Source organism: Apodemus sylvaticus, chromosome 2, assembly GCF_947179515.1.
Source record: "Apodemus sylvaticus chromosome 2, mApoSyl1.1, whole genome shotgun sequence".
NCBI lineage: Eukaryota > Metazoa > Chordata > Mammalia > Rodentia > Muridae > Apodemus > Apodemus sylvaticus.
In genome coordinates this window covers 62483425-62507318 of record NC_067473.1, presented here as the reverse complement: position 1 = coordinate 62507318, position 23894 = coordinate 62483425, and the positions used below count along the sequence as shown (strand labels likewise).

Genomic DNA, 23894 nt, shown 5'->3' with positions numbered 1-23894 from the left:
TATGCTCTTGCTTAACAGCTTATTCAAAAGATGGTATCAGCCAGTGCTAACGAGGATACAGAGAAAGGGTTTCACAATGCTGTGTTTTGTTTGCTTAGATGTGTGTGTGTGTGTATGTGTGTGTATATGTGTGTGTGTGCATGTACGCTTTATTTATTTAGTAATTGTACATACAACCGTCAGCTTTTTCCCCCATGTCCCAGTGCCTGAATAATGACTCAGGCTTATCATTTATTAATAAGTGCCTAGGCCTTAAGCTAGGCTTGTTCCCACCAACTTCCACCTTATTATGCCATCTGTACTAATCTAAGTGTGGCAGGTGACCTCTCAGCTTCACACGTCCAGCTTCCTCTGAGTCTGAGTGGTGAATCCTCCTGTGCCCCACTCTATCCCAGAGTTCCCCTCTCTCTGCTGGGTGTCCCATCTTCAATCCTACCCTTTGCTATAGACCATAGGCTATTTATGTTAGCCAATCAGAAGGTGCCTTAGGCAGGCAAGGAAGGACAGGGACAGATCTTAACATAGTGCAAATAAACATTATCCTTCCATCTTCCCATTTTAGTCCAATAAAAGGCCCTTCACTAACATGTACATGCATGCACATATGAGCATGTGGGTGTCACAGCATGCACATGAAGATTACAGGACATCTTGTGGCATTCGGTTCTCTTCTTCCACCCTGTAGCTTCCCAGGGTCAAACCCAGGTCATCAGGGTTAATGACAAGGGCTTTTACCCACTGAGCCATCTTGCTGGCTCTGATTTGTTTCAGTTTATATTTATATATTTGTTTATATATGTAATATAAACATATATATATATATTTGTTTGCACATGCACTTGCAATGAATTTATATGCCCCACAGAGGCCAGAGGGCATCAGATCCCCTGGATCTGGAATTAAAGGACATTGGTTCTAGGAACCAAACCCAGGCCCTCTGTAAGAGCAGTAAATCTTTTTGTTAATCACTAGGCTCTTTCTCCAGCCTCTGCTTTTTTGTTTGTTTTTTTGAAGACATGGTCTTGTTATGTAGCTCAGCCTGGTCTCACTTTCATTCACTGATCATATCTTGTTGATTATACAGACATTATAGACAACTAAAAGTTTACTATATTAAAAGTTTACTATATGGTCCAGGAGTCATGTTTCTGTATAGGAATAAAATAAAGTTAGTATGTTGAAGAGATCTCACTTGTGTATTTTTGTAGCTGTATTCACAGTAAGCGAGATAGGCAGCCGCCCTGTGTGTTCACTGACAGAGGAACAGATGAAGAATTGTAGCACATGCATATAAATGAAAATTGGCCCCAAAGAACCAAACCTCTCCGTTTGCGTGCATGGAACTGCGGGTGTTATACTAATTGAACTATCAAACAGAAAGCCAAATGCCACATGTTCTCACTTAACTTGTGGAACTGGATTGGAAAGTGAGGAGGGAGTAGAAAAGTGATTTCCAGACAGAATCTGGGGAGGCAAGGTAGAGGGGGAGGGCTAAACTCCCAGCGTGCAGCTGGATAGGAGGAATTACTTGGTGTCTTGTGTCATAGTAGGAGAAATGTGGTTGACAGCCATTAGCTGTATGTTTAATTTTTAAGAAACCTCCATTTTTATCTTAAATATATCAGTGTTCTGTCTGCATCTGTCTGCACCATGTGTGTGCAGTGCCCTCAGAGACCAGAAGAGGACGTTGGATCCCCTGGGGCTAGTTGTGAGCTCCCATGTGGATTCTGGGAACTGAACCTGGGTTCTCTGGAAGAGCAATCAATCACCACTGAGCCATCTCTCCAGCCCCCAGATGTATATTTCAAAATAGCCATAAGGGCTGGTTTTGAATAGTAAAAACACAAATAATAAATTTCTGAGCAACAGATATATTGTTGTGTGCATGTGTTAAAATGTTACACTATAACCATAAATATGCAGAAGAAAGAAAACACACTCCTGTCTCTTATCATCATTGCTGTGTTAACTAGGAACAAAAAGTATGTCTTACAAGGCTGTCTTTAAAAAAACCGGGGTGAAGAGAGATGGCTCAGCTGTTAGGAACACTGGGATTCAGTTCCCAGCACCGGCACGGTAGCTCACAGACACCTGTAAGTTCAGTCCCAGAGGATCCGAAGTCTCTTCTGGCATCACGCACCCATGATGTACAGACATACATGCAAGCAAAACACCCATACACATACTACACTTGATCTTAGCCAAACGGTCGAGAAGTGATACCCATACCCATAAAATAAAGATAAGCAAATGTTAAGGAACAGAAGAACCAAGACCCGGCAGTGTTGCTCTCAGGCAGTGGATGTGTTAGTTTGTTTCAGTACCGGCCCGCCCTTCGTTCCTAGTCTAAGCACAACCTTGCTCGCTCATGGGACTCTCACTGCTGTCTTTCTTTTTAGTACTTCAGTTCGTGCCTCCGAGTGTGGATACCGGCTTCTGCAACTTCACACAGAGCATTGAGAAAGGCCTGGTGACAGCTCTCTTTGAAGTGAGGAAACACCAGGGGACGTATAACCTCACAGTGCAGGTGAGAATGGCCCCCATGCACGTACACACACACACACACACACACACACACACACACACACGGCAGGGCAGAGAGCACTGCCCTCCACAGAAGCTCCTTTAGGATGCACTCTCCATGCTGGGCGCACTGTCACACAGCTCACATCCCAACACTTGGGAGGCAGAGGCAGGTGGACCTCTGTGAGTTCAAGGCCAGCCTGGTCTACAGAGTGAGTTTCAGGACAGTAGGGGCTACATGGTGAGATCCTGTCTCTAGGAGAAAAAAATCAAAAAAGATGGGTCCTCCAGTGGAGAGAAGCCAGCTCGTGGGCCAGGGCTGACCTTTGGCAAGGTGTGGGGTCTACAGCATGACTTCAGAGTGACTTCGAATCAGAGAGCCAGCGTGAGTTGAAGAGGGATGGTCTAATGCAGGCAAGGATGCTCACATAGGGACGATATTAGCTGCACACTCAGTGAGGCAGTGCCTGCACACACTCTGCTCTTGCAACAGGTTGAGTAGCATAGATCTGAAAGGCTTGGTGCTGGATGGTTTGAGGCAACGGGGCTTTTGGATTTATTTGGACTATATTGCATAGACTTTACCCACTGGGTTTCTCTAACCTGAAAATAGGAAATGATCCAAAAGCTAGAACCATCTGGGCATCGGTACAATGCTCCAAAAGTGTTGGACTTTGGTGCGCTTCAGTCTTCGTGCTGGGAACGCTCTACCTGTGTCACTGCGGCTCTTTGGGATGCAGGCTTTCTGTCTAAACGCAGAGGATTCTTTTGATCAGCAGACTGGCTTCATGTGTATTCTGTTCAAACTGCTGCTGTCTTCCCACCCCTCCCCACTCTTTGTTCCCTTTCTCACATGTCTGTCAACTCTACATTTTGGCGCTCCTGGATCCACTTTGTGCTTCTTAGTTTTCCTCACTCAGTTTGAAGAGAACGAAAAGATCTCTGCTAGAGATTTCGGGAAAGCCTATCCTCTGCGTCACTAATTTCGCCTTCAGCCGTGTCCACTCATGCTGAAGTTTCCGAGCAGTCATTTCCCCCATCGCTCTTGGTTCCCTTTTCATTATAACCTTTGTGGAGACGTGAGAGAGTGGCCTTCAGGGTCACTCGGGATGTTAAGTAGGATTTAAAAAGGTTTTTGTCTATTTCTTCTATGTTGTTCTTACATACGTCTGTCTTCTCTGAAGTACCGCTCTGTCAGCCCGTCTCTGTGCTTGGCTTTTGTGCTGTTTTCCTGTGTCTTGAGGCCCTGGGTCAGTAGGCGGTTGGTTGGTGCTGAGGATGGAGAACTGAGTTAATTATAGATGCTGGCCTGGCTGTCCCCGTTGGCTATGGAGGTGGCTTCTGGGTCAGCCCCGTCTCCTGGTGGGAGAATTCATGTGAGTTTGGGAGCTGGGTCGCATGCACCAGAATACACCTAAGTGCAGGGTTCTGTCTTCAGCACTGCACAGCCTGTGGTTAGAGACCTAGGCAGACCGGCCCTGCCCTGTGCCAAGCTCAGGAGGCTCTGCTTGGGGATCGTTTCCCACAGCACAGACTCCTTTCCTTTTCAGTCCCCTTTCTGTGTCTTGTATGCTCTGGTGTGTACTGGAGTTTATCCGGTCCTGCCCTCCTTGTGGACGGTCTTAACCCACAAGAGGCCTTTGGCCTCCTCTGGAAAGGGCTTGTTTTCCTTAGATGGCAATTTTTTTGGGCTGTTCTAGGAGATGGCAGTGCTGGTGCCTTTGTTGGCCTGGGTGTAGAGCTGGCAAGAAGAGGAAGGCTTCAATTCATTCTTAATATGAAGCTATACTGATTCTGCTCTGTAATCTACTTCTGGTGTCAGGTCCTCTGCCCTCTCCTGGGCCCCCTCCAGGCCCTCAACTGTGAATGAGACTGCTTTAGTCTCTCTGCCTGTGTGTGTGTTTAGGGTCTTGGTTCTCTCTGTTCTGGTTTATTTCAGTACATTTCTGTCCTTTCTTCATCTTCTAGAATTTGACAGACCTCTGGTTTTCCTCCATTCTCCGTGCTGTGTGGATTTATTACCCTTTGTTCAGCTTACTGCTATTTCTGTGGGATTTGGAGGGGGAGGGAGGAGGCGGGACTCTAAACGCTTGAATTCAACTCCGTCACTTAATGTAAAAAACATTTCCAGTAAACAGAGTGTTTAAAGTCTCACAGAAAAGGAACAAGGTTAGAAAATCAGCTCCCTTTCCTTTTAAAATTTTACCTCCTTTTGAGTCAGGCTTGGAGACTCGTGTCCGTAATCCCTTCACTCTGAGGTAAGAAGTTCTAGGCCTGGGTAGTGTAGTGAGTGAGACAGCATCTTTAAAAACCAAAACAAGATAAAACATTCCTTCACTTTACCCCCTTTGAAGAACACTGATCAGAGAACTCGCGACAGATATCACGGCCAGGCCTTCAGCTCCATGTGTTATTTTAGAAGCTTCTTCTGGCTTCCTTCTTTCAGATTGTGAATGTCACCATTGCTTCTTCGAGGGTGGCTCCCCGGAGGGGCCCAGTGAATATTATCTTTGCTGTTAAAGGCTCACAAGGTTTTCTGAATGGGTCGGAGGTGAGCGATCTGCTGAGGAACCTGACGGTGGTGGAGTTCAGCTTCTACCTGGGGTACCCGGTGCTGCAGATCGCAGAGCGTGAGTACTCGGGGCCCTGGGGATGGGGCTGCCAGTGTTTTTGTTGGTGGATGTCTACTTTAAAATATTGTTAACTTTAAAAAGAGACTCGATTGTTCTAGAGTGCTTTGGGGCTCACAGTAAGGAGGATCTGGACGGAGAGGATTTGTTCTATGTTCCAGCTCGCTCACGCATGGAAAGTCCCTCCCATAATGTCCCATTGACCACAGCCAGTGGACACACACTGGCACAGTGCCCCCCCCTCCCCCGAGTCCCTCCCATAATGTCCCATTGACCACAGCCAGTGGACACACACTGGCACAGTGCCCCCCCCCCGGGGGGGGGGCTTTAGGTTTACAGTAGGACTCACACTTCGTGTTACACTCTGCGGTTTAAATGAATGTTTAGTGCTGTGTACCTTTGTGTGCCAAACACTGGAGGTCCACTGGGACTTTGCCCCCACAGGACATATTTGATTGAACTCCAGAATGAGGTCAGGACTTCTCAAGCCCAGCCAGGGTGGGCTCCCAAGCCCTTCTGTGCCCCGTGCCTCTCTTTCCTGTTTGCTTCTGAGAATAACCAGTGCGCTGCTCCAGAGAGTGTGGGACTCCAGGGGAGCGGCTCTGCTTTTAGGGGAAGGGTGGTGAGGATATTTAACTACTGGAGGTGGTTTTGGAGAGGTGGGGGCAGGGAAGGGAACTTCCTGGGTCCTCACTTGGTGGTGCTGACACAAGAGTGTATTTCCCCAACCCCATGAAACCAGATGCCAAAGATTAGGCCTTATTGTGTACTAAGTTAAAAAAATAAAAACGTAATAAATGAAAACAGAACCTTACTTCCTGGTTGAATCAATCAGATTTCCAGGCAGTTGGGAAGAAGTAGGAGATGCTTACTTCAGAAAGAAGTACATTCCAGAGTTAAGGGAAGGCAACTAAATAAAATTCTGTTGGAAAACAGACTAGCCAAGTCTTTTTTTTGTGTGTGTGGGGGGGCAGATACTAGCTGAATCACTTGCTGTCCTGGAACTCACTCTGTAGAACAGGCTGGCCTCTAACTCAGAGACCTGCCTGCCTCTGCCTCCCGAGTGCTGGGATTAAAGGCATGTGCCACCACTGCCTGGCTTAACTTACCATTCCTAATGCTTTTCAATATATTATTAATTAACTTAAGAAGAATAAACTATAGACCATGAAAGCAGTGGCCTACAGAGATGGCTTAGTGATTAGAACACATACATACACAGTGCTCTGGCCAAGAACCCAAGTTTAGTTCCCAGCAGTCACACTGTGGTGGCTTCTCCAGGGGCTCTGGCACCCCCTTCTGGTCTCTCTGAGCACTTATGCTCACATGTGTACTAACCTACATAAACTCATTCATATATATATGAGTGTATATGTATGTATATATGTGTATTATATACACATATATATTAATAAACATAATCCATAAAACATGCATATAGAAAAAGTATAAAGGAATGAAGTTATTTATGTGCAACGATTTTGATTTTGAACAATATATATACATACAGCTAAAATAGTGGGAGTCTGAGCAGGATTACAGAGACAGCTCCCAGCAAGCCAAAGCATGCTTCCCTTTACGATGAGGCATTGCTGAGAAAGTCCTTGACTCTGAAGAACACAGCTTGCAAAACCTTTGCTCTAGAACAACACAACAGGAGACATTGCAGTGACCTCGTGTGAGACAGCAGCCAGGGATGAGGCTGGGAAGCCCCTTTCTCATCCTTCCTTTGCCTACGGACAAGGTGCTCAGAAACTGGTGCCCGTCCACCTTCATACTCGCAGGATTTTGGCATCTCCTAGAGTGGGAAGGACAATGTGTTACGATTTACCTCACATTCTCAGAAGGCTTGCCTCCCTCGCTGGTGGAAGCGTGTTTCTCACAGATTTCTCTCCCTCTCTGACTTCCTTTTTATAGCCTTCCAGTACCCGCAGCTGAACTTATCTCAGTTACTGAAGTCCTCTTGGGTCAGAACAGGTATGTTCAACTTACGTAACGTTTGGAGACCTAGACAACGTGGAAGGCAAATGGGGGTTGACGTGCCCTCCTGTTTCCCAAATTCGGGACAAGACAAGATGTACTTTAAATTCTTGGCAGAGAATGAACGAGAAATGGGATTCGATTTGGGCCATGGGAGTGTGCCCTGCTGGGTTATGGCACAGAAAGAGCTGCTTTCAAAATTCATACATCAACTCCAGGGCAGAGTCTACCCGGACCCGCAGTCACCTGACCTGAGACAGGGTGGTGCTCAAAAGCAAGGGTATTTTTCTTCTGAAAGTGTGGTCTAGATAAATAAAGTAGTGTGGGGACCCGGATTAGTTATTTAGACAGACTTGGGCCCATTCAAGTTGATACGGCCATAGATAAAGCCTTAGATCGACTGAGGACATAACATTTCAGTGCAAGGCTCTCTGACCTGGCCATGGAACTCTAAGAGACAGTGACACAGTCCCAAGTCCCAATGTGCAAGCAGCCAGTGGCCAATCCTAAGGAGAGAGTGTGTTTGAGTAGGGGTAGGTTCCATTCGTGGGGCTCAGCTCTTGCTGGTTGCGTTGAAGCCTTGTGTAGGGTCAGCCCCTTGCACGTTGTATAGCGTCCATTTTCCAGAGTGTTGAACTGACTCCCTCAGAGTTGAACCTCAGAGAGAACTGAAACCAGTCTGTCTGAAAGCGCTGCTGCCCCATCAACTAAAGGATAAGCTGACTTATCTGTTCAGATACTCCTGTCTGATGCAGATAGCAAGAAGAAAGCAGATCCCTCTGTATAAGGGAGACTGTAAGTCCCTGTCCAAAGACAAGATAAGAACTCAGACTATCCCAGACTGACAAGACCCTGGTCTGATCTTGGCTAGGTGCTCTGCATTTAGTGCTCCCACTGTGCTGAGTCCCCCGTCTGCTTGTCTTCCGTTTACCATGGACTAGGGCCGCCTGGGGACTTTTATCTGCCTAGGGATTAGTGTTTTGTGGTCCTCTTGTACGGATCTTTGCTCATGTGCACAAATCCTGTGGCCCATCCCTGTCTGTGCTAACTTACTCTGAGTGTTTTGTGCTTCTTGCTGCACACAGTCCTCCTGGGCGTGGTGGAGAAGCAGCTGCACAGTGAAGTGTTTCCAGCGGAGATGGAGCGCAAACTGGCCCAGCTGCTCAGTGAGGTGCCCACCAGAAGACGCGTGTGGCGAAGGGCCACTGTAGCTGCGGGGAACAGCGTGGTGCAGGTACTACTACTCACGAAGGAAGGAGGGTTGGGAGCCGAGGAAAAACCCACTGGAAATCGGCTGTTTGCATGCAAGTGGGAAAATCCTGATGTAAAATGACAGAACTACTGAATGTAGTTCTTGCCTTGCAAGACAACTCAGAGTCCAGACAGAAACCTTGGCGATTGATTGGTCTAGCCCTGGACTGCGAGGAGCACAGTGGGGACCTTACCCCTGGGCTCCTGTATCATCATAAGGCTTTGGTTTTAAAGAGCAAATTTTTAACTTGCCAACAGTGGATCTTGTTGTACGGTACCGGTGGCATCTTAGAAAGCGGATAGTCCTCAGCAGACAGAGAGAGGGGCGATTCTGCCCTCTGTTCAGGCATCTCACCCTCCCCACCTCCTGGTTGGCTTTTGTTACCCCAAGTTGTCTTCACTCTGGGGACTGGGCAGACAGGCCACAGAAGCAGATTTGTTTGAATTGGAAAATGACCTATTTAAAAAACACACCTACTCACAGAACGTTGGAGGTGGGGCTGTTATTTAATCCTGTCTCTGTGTGAATGGTATGAATTTCTTTCTTTACTACTTACAGATTTGGAAGATCACAGAAAAATGGGGTTCACAGAACATTTCAGAAACATAAAACTGGGGTGAAACTCAGCAGTGAAGGGTGACTGGTGGGTGGGTGGGGGTGCTGGTATTGAGAACAAGATAATGGAAATGGCGTGGGTGGGCCAAGGCCCCGGTTTTGCCTAGAAATAGCATCCGTGTCCCCCAGCACCCTCACCAAATGTGTCCCTCTCAGACTTGCTTGCTGTTCCCATCCAGAAACATGGTCTCTTAGGTCCCCAAGATAGTTCCCTTGCCAGATACATTCATACTAGGGACGTTTACAAAGTCCTAAGATTTTAAATATTTATTTATAATTATGTATCACTGTGTAGGCCTGTGTACATGAATGAAGGCTCCTATTGGATGCCTCTGAAGCTGGAGTTAGGGTTGGCCATGAGCCACTCAACATGGGTTCTAAGAATTGAACTCAGGTCTTCGAGAGCAGTACATGCTCTTAACCACGGAGCCATATTTCCAGGCCAAAATATAAAGAAAATTTTAAAACATGATAAATAGAAAAAGAAAGGAAAAATCACTAATAAATGCAATCACTAAATAAACATACAACAAATAAACATTGAAATGAATTATAAAGGTTTCACCTTATTTAGTCGCCGAAGCCTCGTACAGCTGAGTTTGTGTATAAAGCAGCTACAGAGAAGAAACCTGGGTGGTCAGGTATTAAATTGGATACACAAGCTCCTAAAGGTAAAAAGCGACATCTGTGGGTATCAACCGAGCCTTCACAGACCAGTGTCACCTCACACGTGGCCTGGAATCTACTCTCTGTTTCTGCTCTCCCTTAACATGACCGAACTTGTGTAATTATACAGAAGATGTTATGTACAAAAGTACCTGAACCATGTTTATGACCATGAACACTGAACAAGGGCTTGTGAGATGGCCCCAAGTCTGATGACCTGAATTCAATTCTCAGGCATCACATGGTAGAAGGAGAGAACCAGCTTCTGCAAGTCATCCTGTTACTTCCACCTGCCCAAGGAGGGCCAGCCTGGTCTACACAGACAGTTCCAGGCCTGCCTAGGGTACAGAGTGAGGCCTTGTTTTTCCCCTACTCTAAAAATTAATAAGAGATAGGAAATTATTGAGCCAATGTAACTGTCTAGGAATTAGGTAATGGGTAAAAAGCAAATCTTTATGTATTAGAATATTCTCCAGCCATTAAAAACATTATTCCTATAGAAATGTGCTCTGGGGGCTAGAGAGATGGCTCAACTGTTAAGAGCACTGACTGTTCTTCCAGAGGTCCTGAGTTCAATTCCCAACAACCACATGGTGGCTCACAACCATCTGTAATGGGATCCCATGCCCTCTTCGGTCAGGCAGGTGTGCATGAAGAATAGTCATGAACATAAAATACATAAACTGAAAAGAAGAAAAAAAAAAGAGATGTGCTCTGGTGAAAGGTGCGGGGGAGGGGGGAGAGAGGGGGAGAGAGAGAACTATCCTGATAGTAACAGAATTCACCGGAAATGCACTCAGATCTTTAGAGAGGTTTTCTTTAATTGATTGAATTTCAAGAGATTTTTCATTTTATTCTCCACAGTCTTTTATATATGTTTTTCAAAGTTTCTCCATTGTGCCATATAATTTGTATAAGGTGCATATATGTGGTCACCCAAGTGACTGACCGAGAGATACCTTATATATTGTGGTTCCTGATATAAATCCGATTAGCCACCATGCAGAAAGAATGCTGGAATTAGATCTTCTGATGGCTCCTTCCAGACTGCACAACTTGCAGAAGTCTTTAATCAAAGTAGCCAGTACTGAGAATGAGATTTCTAAAAGAAGTTGTAGCTTCTAAATTCCACAGACTTTTTAGTATAAAAGTTAGAAGTGGTGACAGATACGATCTACTTAAGTTTCCAATGGCCCCTGCAGACCATCTCATTGTACAGCTAATACAAGGTAACCAGTGAGGAGAAATGACGAGGGAGGGGCAGGGGGCAGAGGTGATTAGGAAGCTGACCTCAGAAGAGCAAGCAGAGGCCAACAAGGACTGAGTGGCCTTGAAGCGTCTGAGGCTGGACCCTCCAAGCAAAATGCTTTGCTAACGTGATGCTGTCCTGTATCAAGTGTGCAGGATTCTGGTTAAGAATAGGTTAGCTCTGCTTGACTTGTAGGAGCATAAATTCACAGGGCGCTTGGCGTGCCCGGAGGTGTTTCAGCTATCGCTTTGGGTGGCAAGGGGAGGGAGCAGAGGGCACTGATATGTGATGGACTAGCCTGGGGATGAGGCTGACCATTCTGCAGTGACACCCATGCCAAAGAGCAAAGGATTCACTGTTCGCTACATCAGTAGCGCTAAGCAGACATTTGAGTCGACTCAGGAAGAGATCAGGTAGAGCCACCCAGGGGAGAGCAGTGTACTCTCGTGGCATGATGGGTTTGTCACGTACGGTTTCAGACTGCCTCGTGCTGCTCTGTGCATGGGTTTGGCCCCTCTGTCCCAAAGAAAACATTAAATCAAACAAAGTAGAGTTGCAGTTCTACAACAGAGCAGCTCTCGTTGGACGCTCTCCGCTGCAGAGGACTGTAGGATCCTGAGACTCCAGATGTGGTAGTGAGCTTTTTAAGAGAGCCGGGACAAATCCCAAGTCACGCACCAGGGACCATTATGTGACCTGAGAAGGGGCCTCTGGCATTGAGAGCCTCCCTGATGCTGACGGACTCTGTCCCCTCAAAGGTGGTGAACGTGTCCAGGCTGGAGGGAGAGGACCATCCAGTGCAGCTCATATACTTTGTGGAGAACCAAGATGGAGAGAGGCTCAGTGCAGTCAAGTCTTCAGATCTGATCAACAAGGTAGACCTCCAGAGGGCAGCCATCATCCTGGGGTTCCGGATTCAAGGTGCCATTGCCCAGCGTAAGTCCGAGAGTTTTATCCTGCCAGTCATGCCAAAGCCACTGTGTCTGATAGTGAACTCTGAACTGCAGCATCTGACCTGTGCTGCTTGTTGATGTCCATTTACTAAGACTTTCTTGTGTTTTTCTTAAGTTTATTTATTGTTACTCTGAGTGCGTGTGTGTTTGTACATGTGTGTGTTTGTGCATGTGTGTGTGTACATGTACCCTTGCCGTGGTGCATGGGTGGAGATCAGAGGACAACTTGGTACAGTTGGTTTTGCCCTTCCATCTTTACCGGGTTCTGGGGTTCCAGCCCCGGCCATCATGCTTGCTGTATTTCACTTACTGAGGCCTTCTTTATTTGTATTTCCATCTGTGTGACCGTGGCTGGGCTGTCTTTTTCCTACCTCACACCTCATATTCATGGAGTTGCTAGTGAGTCACAGAACCTTATATCAACATGAACATCCTTTTCCCTACCCTGTACCAGTTTTCATTTAAAAATCCATCTTAGGCAAAATAATTTACCTATTCTGTTTTTATTCCAAAACCTTCCATGTCCCGCCCTGCATGTGGGTGGGGCAGTGAGTCAGGCAGGAAGCTGGGAGCTGCCCTCTAGGCTGACAGGCTTCCCTGGGGTCTTGCAACACAAAGGAGTCCCTTGATCCTTACTCTCTTTGCAGTCCTGTTTCTCCGTCACCTCGCCTCAGTCAGAAAGACGTGTTTGATGTTTCTTATTATTATTGGAAGGCGCTTGGCCCCCTGGCAGTGCTGCTCTCAGTGCCTCTTGTCCAACCCCCAGACTTTGGGTGTATATTTGAAATGAAGGAAAAAGGGAGCGGCGTGGAGAGTCATAATTCTCTAAGTGAGAGTTGACAAGCAGACTGCCTCCTTAGTGTGTGTGTTTCCCTGTGGCCCAGAGCGGTCCTTCAGAGTGTATGGGGAACCTGCTCTCCACGCACGGGCATGGGCACAGGCATGGGCAGATGCCCTGACACCTCAGAATCCTGAGGAACTTTACTGAGGACAGGGAGGAGGCAATGTGAAGTTTGTTTGTTTTTGTTTGCTTGTTTCCTTCATCAGTGTGTTTATTAAAAAACGTAGACTTAGGGACCTGTGCTTGAGTGTCATTGTGGGTGCATGCTAACATCCATAAAGTATATCCCACATAGATGCAAAGGTGCAATCAGAAATGACTGCTCAGACAGTCTCATGCCACATATGGTCTTACAGTTAACACTCATAAGAAAGTGGAGTTGGCATGATTTACAATTCTATCAGCACTCACAGAGACTGGGCGTGGCTGTCAGAAGGGCATGCTGCGTGACCGCAAGACATGCTTTTGTGCTTCTCAAGTAGCCTGGATTTCAGTTATGAAGGGTTACTACAGCCTAGCTTGTCTGTAATAAGTAGAACTTTTATGTCCACTCAACAGTCATAGCTCTCTGGATGAAACCCTTGGAGGTGGGGGAGGGGAAACTGCGGCCAGCATCTGTATATCAGGCGTCCCGTGCGACGCTCACTCTTCATATACTATCTGGTTTCTTCCATGTAAATGGAGTGATAGGGCTAGAGAGATGGCTCTGTGGCTTTGAACACTGACTGCTTTTGCAAATGACCTGGGTTCAGTTCACAGCAACCACATGGTGGCTCATGACCACCGTAACTCTAGATCCAGGGATCTGATACCTTTTCTGGCTTCTGCAGGTACCAGATACACACAGTTCACATTTGTATATTTAGGCAAATAGTCATATACATAAAATAAGAATAAGTACATCCTTATGATAAATGGAGTGACCCTAGCAGAGACAGGTAGATGAGGCAGTTCCATTTGGAGGCCACCCCACCCCCAGGCACCTTCTGCTTGTGCCAGGTCCCACTTCTGGAGCACCGCTGCCCCGTTATGCCAGCTTTCAGCTGTGGTGCCCTGATCTCCACACTATAATCAACATTGCAGCTCTAAACTTTCTTTTTTAGGTTTTAATTTTATTTTTTAGTTTATGTGTATTGGTGTTTTACGTATACGGTTATCTGTGTTCTAGCTGTGTGCAGTGCCCAGAGGTCAGACAAGGCCATTGGGTCCACCGAGACTGGAGTTATTGAGGGTTGTGAGCCACCATGTGGGTGCTAGGAATCACACCTGAGTCCTCTGGCAGAACAGTTCTTTTTTTTTTCTTTTTCTTTTCTTTTCTTTTCTTTCTTTCTTTCTTTCTTTCTTTCTTTCTTTCTTTCTTTCTTTCTTTCTTTCTTTCTTTCTTTTCTTTTCTTTTCTTTTCTTTTCTTTTTTTTTTTTGCATAGGTACAATACCTTAACATGTTGGAGGAAAATAAAATCCTAAATCTGTAATCAAATATACAAGGATGTATATCAATGTAATCAAATATAACCTTAATTTGTGTTAATATATAAAGACCTATACCAATATAAGATTTTTGGTTTGTTAATGCTTTCTAGTTTAAAAGTAGAGTCAATAATCTACCCTTTATTTCTATTGTTCCTATACCCCCCTGAGTTTAATCTTTTATATTTTGTTTTTCCCTGATCCAAGACCATTACAATTTGTAAACATCCCACTTAAATGATGATAAACATTAGTTATCCATTGAATGACCTAAAACCATTCATTCTGCCTCTTGCAACTGGGGCATTGGGAAGAGCGGTTCTTAACTGAACGATACCTTTGACACTGCGCTTCAGAGGGAAAGGCCTTTGGCTCAGTCAGTCCCTGTCCACGGGGCTAACCTGTGTGAGGGCTGCTGTGTGCATTTTTTTTCATCTGACCGACAGTGGTGGAAGAGCTAAAGTGTTAGCCATTAGCAGGCTCCTTGGTGTGCTTGAGGGATCACTGTAGAGTGAGCTCTGTTTCGGGTCAGTGAGGAGGTAAGATGAAAAGCACTTACTGATATTGCCTGAGGTGGATGGAAGAGCTGCCTCCCTCCATGCTATATACAGGGCTGATAGGCACCATTTTAAGAGGCTATAGGCACCATTTTGTTGGGTCAGGCAGGGAGTTAGGGGATGATAGGGTGCAGATTATCATATACTGGCCTCTCAGCTAGCAAGTCAGCAGTTTCCCAGGCGCTTGTCACAGCCTACAGAGTTACACGAACAACCAGTTACATGATCAACCAGTGCTGGCTCTTCATTAGATGCCGGGAAAGCCACAAGCAGCTTCTAACTGGCCCCAGAGCTAAATATGATCCAAAGGTAGGAAGATAGAGTGAGATACTTTCTCTGCTCCGAAGGACAGAGCAGGCAGACTGACAACCCTGCAATGTGGTGAGCCGTTTCTCCCGTCTAAAGCATCCTGACTTAACCACGCGCTTGCTGTGAGATCCCCCAACAAGTTCACATGGCTGCTGTGTGAGCCTGCGCGGGTGGCTCCAGGCCTAAGGCACAATAGGGCTTCCACAGCTTAGCTAGGCCTCACAGTAAATTCTTCACAGCACATGCAAATATCATCAACCTTCAGGAAAAGATGCGGACAGCAAAGACCCAGGGCAGTCATGTCTCTCTGGCCTGCCTCCCTTCCCTTCTCAGGGTGTTCATCCTTTCTCTTGCCTCCCTGTTCTTTCTCACTTGAGTTTTACTTGAGTCACTTGCCCTGAGGAATGCTCAAGGCCACATGGGCAAACATCCTGGGACGTCAGGGTTGGTAGATGAAGAAGCCTCATTTCCTATCAGGAAATTCCAGAATGCCTTGAGGACCCCCCTCCTTCCCCACTCTCTGGTTTTCCTAGATTAGAACTGAAAAGAATATCAGTTCTCTCAGCTCTCTTCACTGGAGCTGTCAACGTGTCCCTTTGTACTTGGGCAAAATGAGTTATTAATGTAAATTCCATCCAGACCACATTTTAAAACACAGCCTGGTTCCCTCCCTGTTAAATGTAAACGTCTCTAAGACTCCTTTAGTTGGGACTGGAGAGATGGCTCAGTGGTTAAGAGCACTGGCTGCTCTTCCAGAGGACCAGGGTTGGATTCACATCACCCACATAGCAGTTTACAACCCCATGTAACTCCAGTTCCAGAGGATAGGACACCCTCTTCTGGCCTCTGTGTGTAGTGCACACATGTGCTACACAGACATGCACAGGTAAAGTCGTGTGTGTGTGTGTGTGTGTGTGTGTGTGTGTAAGTGAATATATTTGTGTGTATATACATATACATGGGGTTTAGGATTTGTGTATATGCATATACATAAGGATATGTACATACATATACAAGGAACTCAGAGGGCACAGGGCAGAAGATCAGCCAGTGGAGTAAAAGGGAGACGGGTGGGAACAGAAGTGTCCATGCAGGGTCATCTGAGCTGTGACAGATGAGAGGCAGCTGTGTGGGGGCACGCCCGTGAGTGCAGACAGGTGATTCCAAAGGAATACAGTTTGCTGTAATATCACCTAATAATCATGCCTGTTACCTTTACTAAAGCAGTTTCCACTAAGACCCATGTTCCAAGGGTTTAGAGGAGGTCATGGATGGGAGGACGACACCCCAACACCACATGTTCAGACTTCAGTTTTCCCAACAAACACTCCCTTTTAGTTAAACCCAAGAGTCTTCTTTATCATTTAAAAAAATGTGTTAAAATAGATGTATTAGAGAAGAGAGAAGGAAGTGGTTATATAATGATCTCAAAATCAAAAGAAAAAATTTCGTATATAGCATTACTGACCTTTTCAAAACCTTCTTGACACATGTGAACAGGTAACAGTGGCTGTACTTAGTGTTTGCAGCCACCTCCGCTGTCTGTTTCCAGAGCTTGCCATCTGCCTAGACAGAAAGAAGCCCCGCCCCCTTGGGTATTACCCCTCATTTGCCCTCAGGTCCTGGCAGCCACTGTTTCCTTCCGTCTAGAAACCCACCTGTTCTAGGTGCCTGGTGTGACGTTGATCCTTGTGTGTCTGGCTTCTTTCATGTGTCACATTTCCAAAGTTCATTCTAATTGTGGCTATTTTGAGATTCCCTTTTGTCTTCTTTTTTCTTCTGTGCTTGTGTGTGAGGTGGACAGTCTACTCTGCCATTCTTCACCCGGTTTCTTTGAGACATGGTCTCTCACTGAGCCTGGAGCTAGGCTAGTGGCCGTCAAGCCACAGCCATCCTGTCTCTGCCCCACATGGTGCAGGGGTTAAATGGAGTGTGACTGTGCCCCTCTTTGACATGGCTACTAGGGATTTGAATTCAGGTCCTCCAGTTTATACAGCCAGTATCCTTACCTGGTGAACCATCTCCACAGTACCCCACTTCCTATTTAAAAGCTCAGCCCCCTACTGTGTAGATGTACCATGTCCTGTTTATCCATTCGCCTGTTGACAGGTTTGGGCTTTTCCACCATGGCTACTGAGATCCATGCTACTGCGAACGGTGCTGTCTCATATGATTTCAGATGCTGAGGTGGACGTGATCAGTCACCTTTCTGGTGCTGTAGCTCATTGGCTGTTACCTCTGGTATAGAGTTCCATCAGCAGACACCATTATTTGGGGATCCATTTCTTGGTAGTTTTTCCTCCCACCACGAGAACTGGTGCACCTTGAGGGGTTTTGTCTGCATACCTTGCCCTTAGATTGGTGTCTGGCACCATCAATAAACATTTGTACGTATGTAGAGAGGGAGGAGGGAGTTGCTAAGAGTAGGGAAAAGCCACCTTTCCAGATCGCCAAGTTTCAGTGCATGTTCTTTCCAGAAACCTGGAGGTGCTTCCTGCCCCTTTGGGTATGGCGTTCACAGCTGGGTCTTGAACTCATAGCTTCTCTTCTCACATTTGAAAGAGAACCATTTTGAGTGAGGTCGTACAGACCATTTTATGAGATGTTATCGACTGGGAGTTTTAAACCAGGAGACTGGAATAAGCCAGACTTTTGCCCTCAGAAACATATGTGTCAATGTGATCCGTGGTATGTTCCTTGTGTGCTTTCCTGTCTTGAGCTGTACGGTGAGCCCCTGAGTGTCCGGAGGAAGTTACGTTCTATCCTGTATGTGAGTGAAGAGCGTTCTGCTGAGAGACTTTCTCCCATCTGCTCATCCGCAGCTGTGGACAGGGTGAAGAGGCCATCCCCGGAGTCACAGAGCAGCAACCTATGGGTCGTGGTTGGCGTGGTCATTCCCGTGCTGGTGGTCACCGTAATCGTTGTCATCCTCTACTGGAAGCTGTGCCGCACGGACAAGCTGGACTTCCAGCCTGACACGGTGGCCAACATACAGCAGCGGCAGAAGGTAAGCTCCCGCCCCAGTGTCTGTGTGAGCATCCTCACGGGGCAGAAGCAGTCCAGGCTCGGATGCTGAAAGGCAGGGAGGACCGTTGAAAGAACTCTCTGGTCCATCCGCGGCATCCTCTGCCCTCACGTGTGTTTACTGTAGCTTTAGTTCTCTGTATTAGTAAAGCATCCCAGGAATAAGACCTGTAAAAGCGCTTTATAAAGTGAGCCTGGGGACCAGTCACTGTATTGGTGAGAACTCAATGGACGACCAGTCCATCTGTGGATGACGTGTGATCTGTTCACTCTGGCTGGTTTCAGAGAGCAGTGGCTGTGCAGGTTCCCTCAGAACCTCTCCTCATGCACAGAGGTGTGTGTGTGTGTGTGTGTGTGTGTTTGTGTGCACGTGTGTGTGTGTGTGTGTGTGTGTGTGTGTGGTATGTGCGTATTCATGCCTGAGGAAGTTAACCCAAGAATGGTAGCTCCTCTGGACCTGGAGTTAGACGTGGTGGTGAACCACCCAGTATCAGTGCTGGGAACCAACTCTGGTCCTCTGAAAGATCAGGAAGTAACCACGGAGCCATCTCTCTCTAGTCCCCATTTAATTATTAAAAATTAATCATTCATGTTTTAAACATTAGACGTCAGTATTATGTCTGGACGCCAGTCTTCCAGCATACCGGAGTTCTCTACTCTTCTATGGAGCGGTTGTGTACTGATGTGCTCTGAATGCTTTTCTTAAAACAGACCACATCGCTTGTATGTCACATGTGTTCCCGATTTGGTTTTCTTTAGATAAGATCAAATAAATTTCAGTTCTAGATTCTCCAGGTTTTTTTGTTTTGTTTTGGTTTTGGTTTTTGGTTTTTCGAGACAGGGTTTCTCTGTGTAGTCCTAGCTGTCCTGGAACTCACTCTGTAGACCAGGCTGGCCTCGAACTCAGAGATCCACCTCCCAAGAGCTGGGATCAAAGGTGTGCACCACCAGTGCCCTCAGATTTTTTTTCAGTGCCTCTGTCCATGTTTTCCACACCTCTGTCCATGTTTTCCACGCCTCTGTCCATGTTTTCCCCGCCCTGCTAGACTTCCTATTTGTGCTGTTTGCTTGGTTGGTTTGTCTTGAGCTCCCCGAATTTCATTTGTTTCTCCAAAGCATTAAATTTTGTTCGAAACAGCAATTCTTTTACTTAGGTGTGTTTCGGGAGTTTCTATGACATTGTCACGTGAGGTTCCATAGCGAAGAGATTGACTTGGGGTCAGCATCTCACAGCTTACCTGATATGAACAAAATGCTTGCCTACACTGCAGGGGAAGTCTAGAGTAGGTGTTGACCAGCATGCATTTCAGGCAGCCCGTTTAGTCTGTCGGCTGTATCTTAGCGTGCGCCTCCTGTGGAAATCTTTCCCACTTGGAAGCCTTGCTCTAGTCTGAAAGTGATAAGATCAAGCAATGACAAAAGAGTGAGAAATAAAAGATTGCCATAGTAACCTCCTGATTTTATTCAGATGGTCTTTTAAATAATCTTTCTTAGCCAGGCACATAGGTGCATGCTTGCAATCCCAGCGCTTGGGAGGTAAAAACAGGAAGATCAGGTTCAAAGCCAGCTGGGACCGTGGACCGTACAGTGAGATGCTGTTTCCAAAAACAAAACAAAACAGAACAGAACAGAACAAAACAGAACAGAACAAAACAGAACAGAACAAAACAAAACAAAACAAAAGAAAGGGCTGTGGAGATCTCTCAGTGACTGAGAACTTGCCCTGCAAGTGCAAGGAGCAGAGTTCAGCTCCCCGTGCCTACATCAGAACTGGGGCATGAGGGGTAATCCCAGAGCACCTGAAGATGACACAGGATCTCTGGGAAAAGACGGCCAGTTAGACTAGAGGAATCTGAGTCTGCAGGCTCTGGGTTCAGGGAGAAACAGCCCACATCCACACACACATGTGAGCATGTGTCCACCACACATACATGGTCCACCACACATACATGGAGAAACAGCCCACATCCACACACACATGTGAGCATGTGTCCACCACACATACATGGTCCACCACACATTCATGGAGAAACAGCCCACATCCACACACACATGCGAGCATGCTCTACCATACATCGCCCGCATAACCCGCCAAAGTTGAAAAACAAAACATATACCATAAATATTACAAACTACAGCCTACTAAGTGAAAAAGCAAATTTAATTTTTAAACTTGCTATATACCTATAGTAGTAAATGAAGAGTATTTTATTTTCTTATGAATTAATCCTATGCAAAATATTAATTAAATTGTAAGCTTGCAGCTATCAAACATGATGAATAGTGTTTTGTACACACATACTCTCTTTCCTGTTTCTTATTTTCATAGTCTGCTAGTGTCTGTAGTTGGTATTGTTACAGTTACAATTGCTGTGGGTCTGACAGCATCTATAGTTAGTATTATTGGATAGTATATATATGTTATATAGTAACAATGGATGTGGAGAAGGTGCGGCCTGTCTTGGTGCTCAGTGATTCACAGCATGAAATCAGGTCAACAATAGGGAGGGAATTGTTTTGTTCTTTTGACAGAATGTTCTGGTGGAAGTTACAAGAGACTGAAGCCGGGGATGACTGTGTGCTTGGGCCCTTTCTGTGCTCTGTTTCTGCGATGCAGACGATGCAGACGCCTGTGGCAGCCTTGCCCATCATAAACTATCAGGGGTCAGCAGCTCCTGCAGTGAAGACAGGCCATCCCCCAAGCTCTCCTGTCGCTTCTGCTTCTGGGATAGTTCCATGTGGCAGATGTTGCTATAAACCAAATGGATGGTTTGAACTTACAGCTCTTCTTCTTCAGGGGCTACAGGGGTCTCTGTGTACACACAGCCTTGTAGCAAAGACCTGCATGGCAGAACCCCAAGGAGATCGAGGCCTGCTCACACCATCAGGATACAAGCCCATGGTTTATTTTGAAGCATTACAGTTCTCTGTGCACTCTGAACATGGGTCTGCAGTAGGAAAACGGTGACCTTCTCTTGGTTTAAAACAAACCTCTCCACTCTCTTCTGAGGCCACCCAGCTGTGGTGGTGGGTCTGTTGCTGTCCCCCCTCCCCAGGTAATCAGTGCGGTGCCGTCCTCCTGTGGCCGTAGGGCTCGCCTCCCTGTTCCTGAGGCTTTCTCTCCCCATCCTGCTCAGCCCACCCCTGGCGCTGCCCCCTGTTACTCTGTGAAATCCTCCAGCAAATCTCAGTTACAAACATCTGGAAACAATAAATCTACTGACCTGCACTCCTACCCCTTCCCCTTGTAACGAAGAGACTGCTTCAGATTGTCTGGGGGTCCATGATTTTTTGAAATACGATAAGAGGGAGAGGCCAGTCTGTTTTAGGTTTCCAGGCAGGGCCTTTTCTTATTTCCAGTAATAAAGGGGAAAACTCCAACTCTCTCTCCTTTATTTGTATTTGCTTTAATCTCTGCCCAAGGCCTCATTTGGTACTATCACCAAAAGACTACAGTGTGGCTCCTTCTCACCATAAATGGCTGGACGATGCAGGCCTGTGGGAATGTGTTTCTCTGATGAGGATGGCCTATACCAGTTATCAGCGTGGAATTGTAGCCCCTGGGTGGGTCACACCCTCAGTTCCTACTAAGGCTGGCACTGTGTGCAGCCAGAAGGAGCTGCCCATGTCATGTTCATCCATTGTCCAGACTCCTAAATGCTCAGGCCAGACTAAATCACAAACACAGACAGCAGGCATTCTCTCTGTCTTGTAGGGTGATAGTTTCAGAGAAGAAACAGTGCCCCCTCCACCATCCTCCCCCCATTGACCTGGAGTAGTACAAGCATGGTGTGTGTGTGTGTGTGTATGTGTGTGTGTGTGTATATGTGTGTGTGTGTGTGTGTGTGTGTGTGTGTGTGTGACTGCTACCTTCTGAGAAGAGATGATGCTGGGCTGGAGCTGAGGTGGAAGAGACAGTATGGACCTCTGTCTTATTCATCGGTTCTCTTGCTGGGAAGTGACACCATGACCAAGGCAGCTGTTACAAAAGAAAGCACTTACCTGGGGCCTCACTTACGGTTTCAGAGGTCGGTCCGGTATCATCACGGTGGGAATGGTAACAGACAGGCCGAAAGGGCGCTAGAGAAGTAGCTGAGATCTACATCTGGATCCACAGGTAGCAGAGAGAGAGACAGATTGGCCTGGCATGGGCTTTTGAAACCTCAAGGCCTTCCCCACCCCCACAGTGACACACTCTTCCAACAAGGCCACACCCCCCAATCCTTGTAATCCTTTCAAAGAGTCCCACTCCCTGGGGACCAAGCATTCACATATATGAACTTAAACCATTCTTACTCAAACCACCACATCTTCAGAAGTGAAATGTACTGGCTGGTTTTGTGTGTCAACTTGACACAAGCTGGAGTTAATCACAGAGAAAGGAGCTCCCTTGAAGAAATGTCTCCATGAGGTCCAGCTGTATGGCATTTTCTCAATTAGTGATCAAGGGGGAGGGCCCATGGTGGGTGGGGCCACCTCTGGGCTGGTAGTCCTGGGTTCTATAAGAAAGCAAGCTGAGCAAGCCTGGGGCAGCAAGCCAGTAAGAAACATCCCCCCATGGCCTCTGCATCAGCTCCTGCTTCCTGACCTGCTTGAGTTCCAGTCCTGACTTCCTTTAGTGATGAACAGCACTGTAGAAGTGAAAGCTCAATAAACCCTTTCCTCCCCAGCTTGCTTCTTGGTCATGGTGTTTGTGCAGGAATAGGAATCCTGACAGGGTTGTAAGGGCCTAAGTGGAGCTGGAGCGAGCTTGTAAGGAAGAGCACAGCCTAAGTCATAGAACAGAGGACGCTCTCAAGAGGCTCGTGCATGCATCTGGGATTGGAACTGGTACACGGGCAGCCATTGCAGGGTGTCCGACAAGGGGAGCAGGCTGGACAGCTATCCGTGTGCAGTGGTCCCTTGGGAAGGCAGTGTGGCTTGAGGAGAACTGCAGCGTGTACTCCCCCTAGCTCCAGACTCAGTCTGACAGACTCTTCTGCATCCTTAGCACTCTTACATCTCAGTCACCCCGGCTGCTATCCATGAGTCAGTGTAGCCGGTGTGTGTGCCAGAACCTTGGAGTGTTCTCCTCCCACCTCGAGGACCACAGGGTCCTGGGTGCCACACTGGGGACAGACAGATGGCTGTAACTCTGCCTTGTCTTCACCTTTTAAATGGAGACAACCTGATGACTGTGGAGTGCATCTTTGCTCAGACGCTTGGGATCTGCTGTACGGTTTCTGTGGTCATCTTAACTGCCCCTGCCCTGGGGATCAGGCAGACCCAGGCCTCCGGGCTTCACCGCTGCGTCTTGTTCCATCTGGGTCTTGTTATAGTTGTGGCTCCCGTTTTAAAATTCACCATGCGTCTCTCCCGTTACTTGGCTGAGCTGCTTGCCTAGACCTCCCTGCCTTGTCGGCAGAGCGTGCCCATGGAGCCCAGACGGCACGCTTGTCCCAGAATGATAGGTTGAGAAAGAGAAAGAGCAAAAGGACCATCTCTCTTCAGGAATACCGGGGATAATTTGAATATTGAAGACTCAAATTCACCATGATCTCTCCCCTATGAAAAACTGATGGATGCTCATTTGTACATGGAAGGGGGGTATAGCGCCAGCCTGGCTTTTAGTCTGGAATGGAAAAACTAGTTTCTAGTGCTCCAGAAAGCACCGGTCGGTGGGGGGTGGGGGGAGGCACGCTGTGAATTCCCCATGGGGGAGGAGGGCTGCTTTAGGTAATCTTTTCCTCCTGTGTGTAGATGGTTTTTGTGTTGTGTTGAAGCACAGAGGAGTTGCCCTGTTTTTATGGTGGTTGAGGTGGTGACTTCCCCAGCCTGTGAGATGGGC

General features: G+C 46.9%; 1 protein-coding gene across 2 annotated transcripts in view; it reads left to right on the top strand.

The window, feature by feature from the left end:
• The window catches only part of Kiaa1549 (KIAA1549 ortholog), a 131634-nt gene that overhangs the window by 70965 nt on the left and 36775 nt on the right, over positions 1 to 23894 (top strand). For both annotated transcript variants that reach the window (XM_052173457.1, XM_052173456.1), the window contains exons 5-10: positions 2400 to 2527; positions 4970 to 5153; positions 7071 to 7130; positions 8219 to 8367; positions 11674 to 11851; positions 17866 to 18050. In XM_052173457.1, coding sequence (XP_052029417.1) covers positions 2400 to 2527; positions 4970 to 5153; positions 7071 to 7130; positions 8219 to 8367; positions 11674 to 11851; positions 17866 to 18050 — 884 coding nt within the window. The remainder of the gene's footprint in view (positions 1 to 2399; positions 2528 to 4969; positions 5154 to 7070; positions 7131 to 8218; positions 8368 to 11673; positions 11852 to 17865; positions 18051 to 23894) is intronic.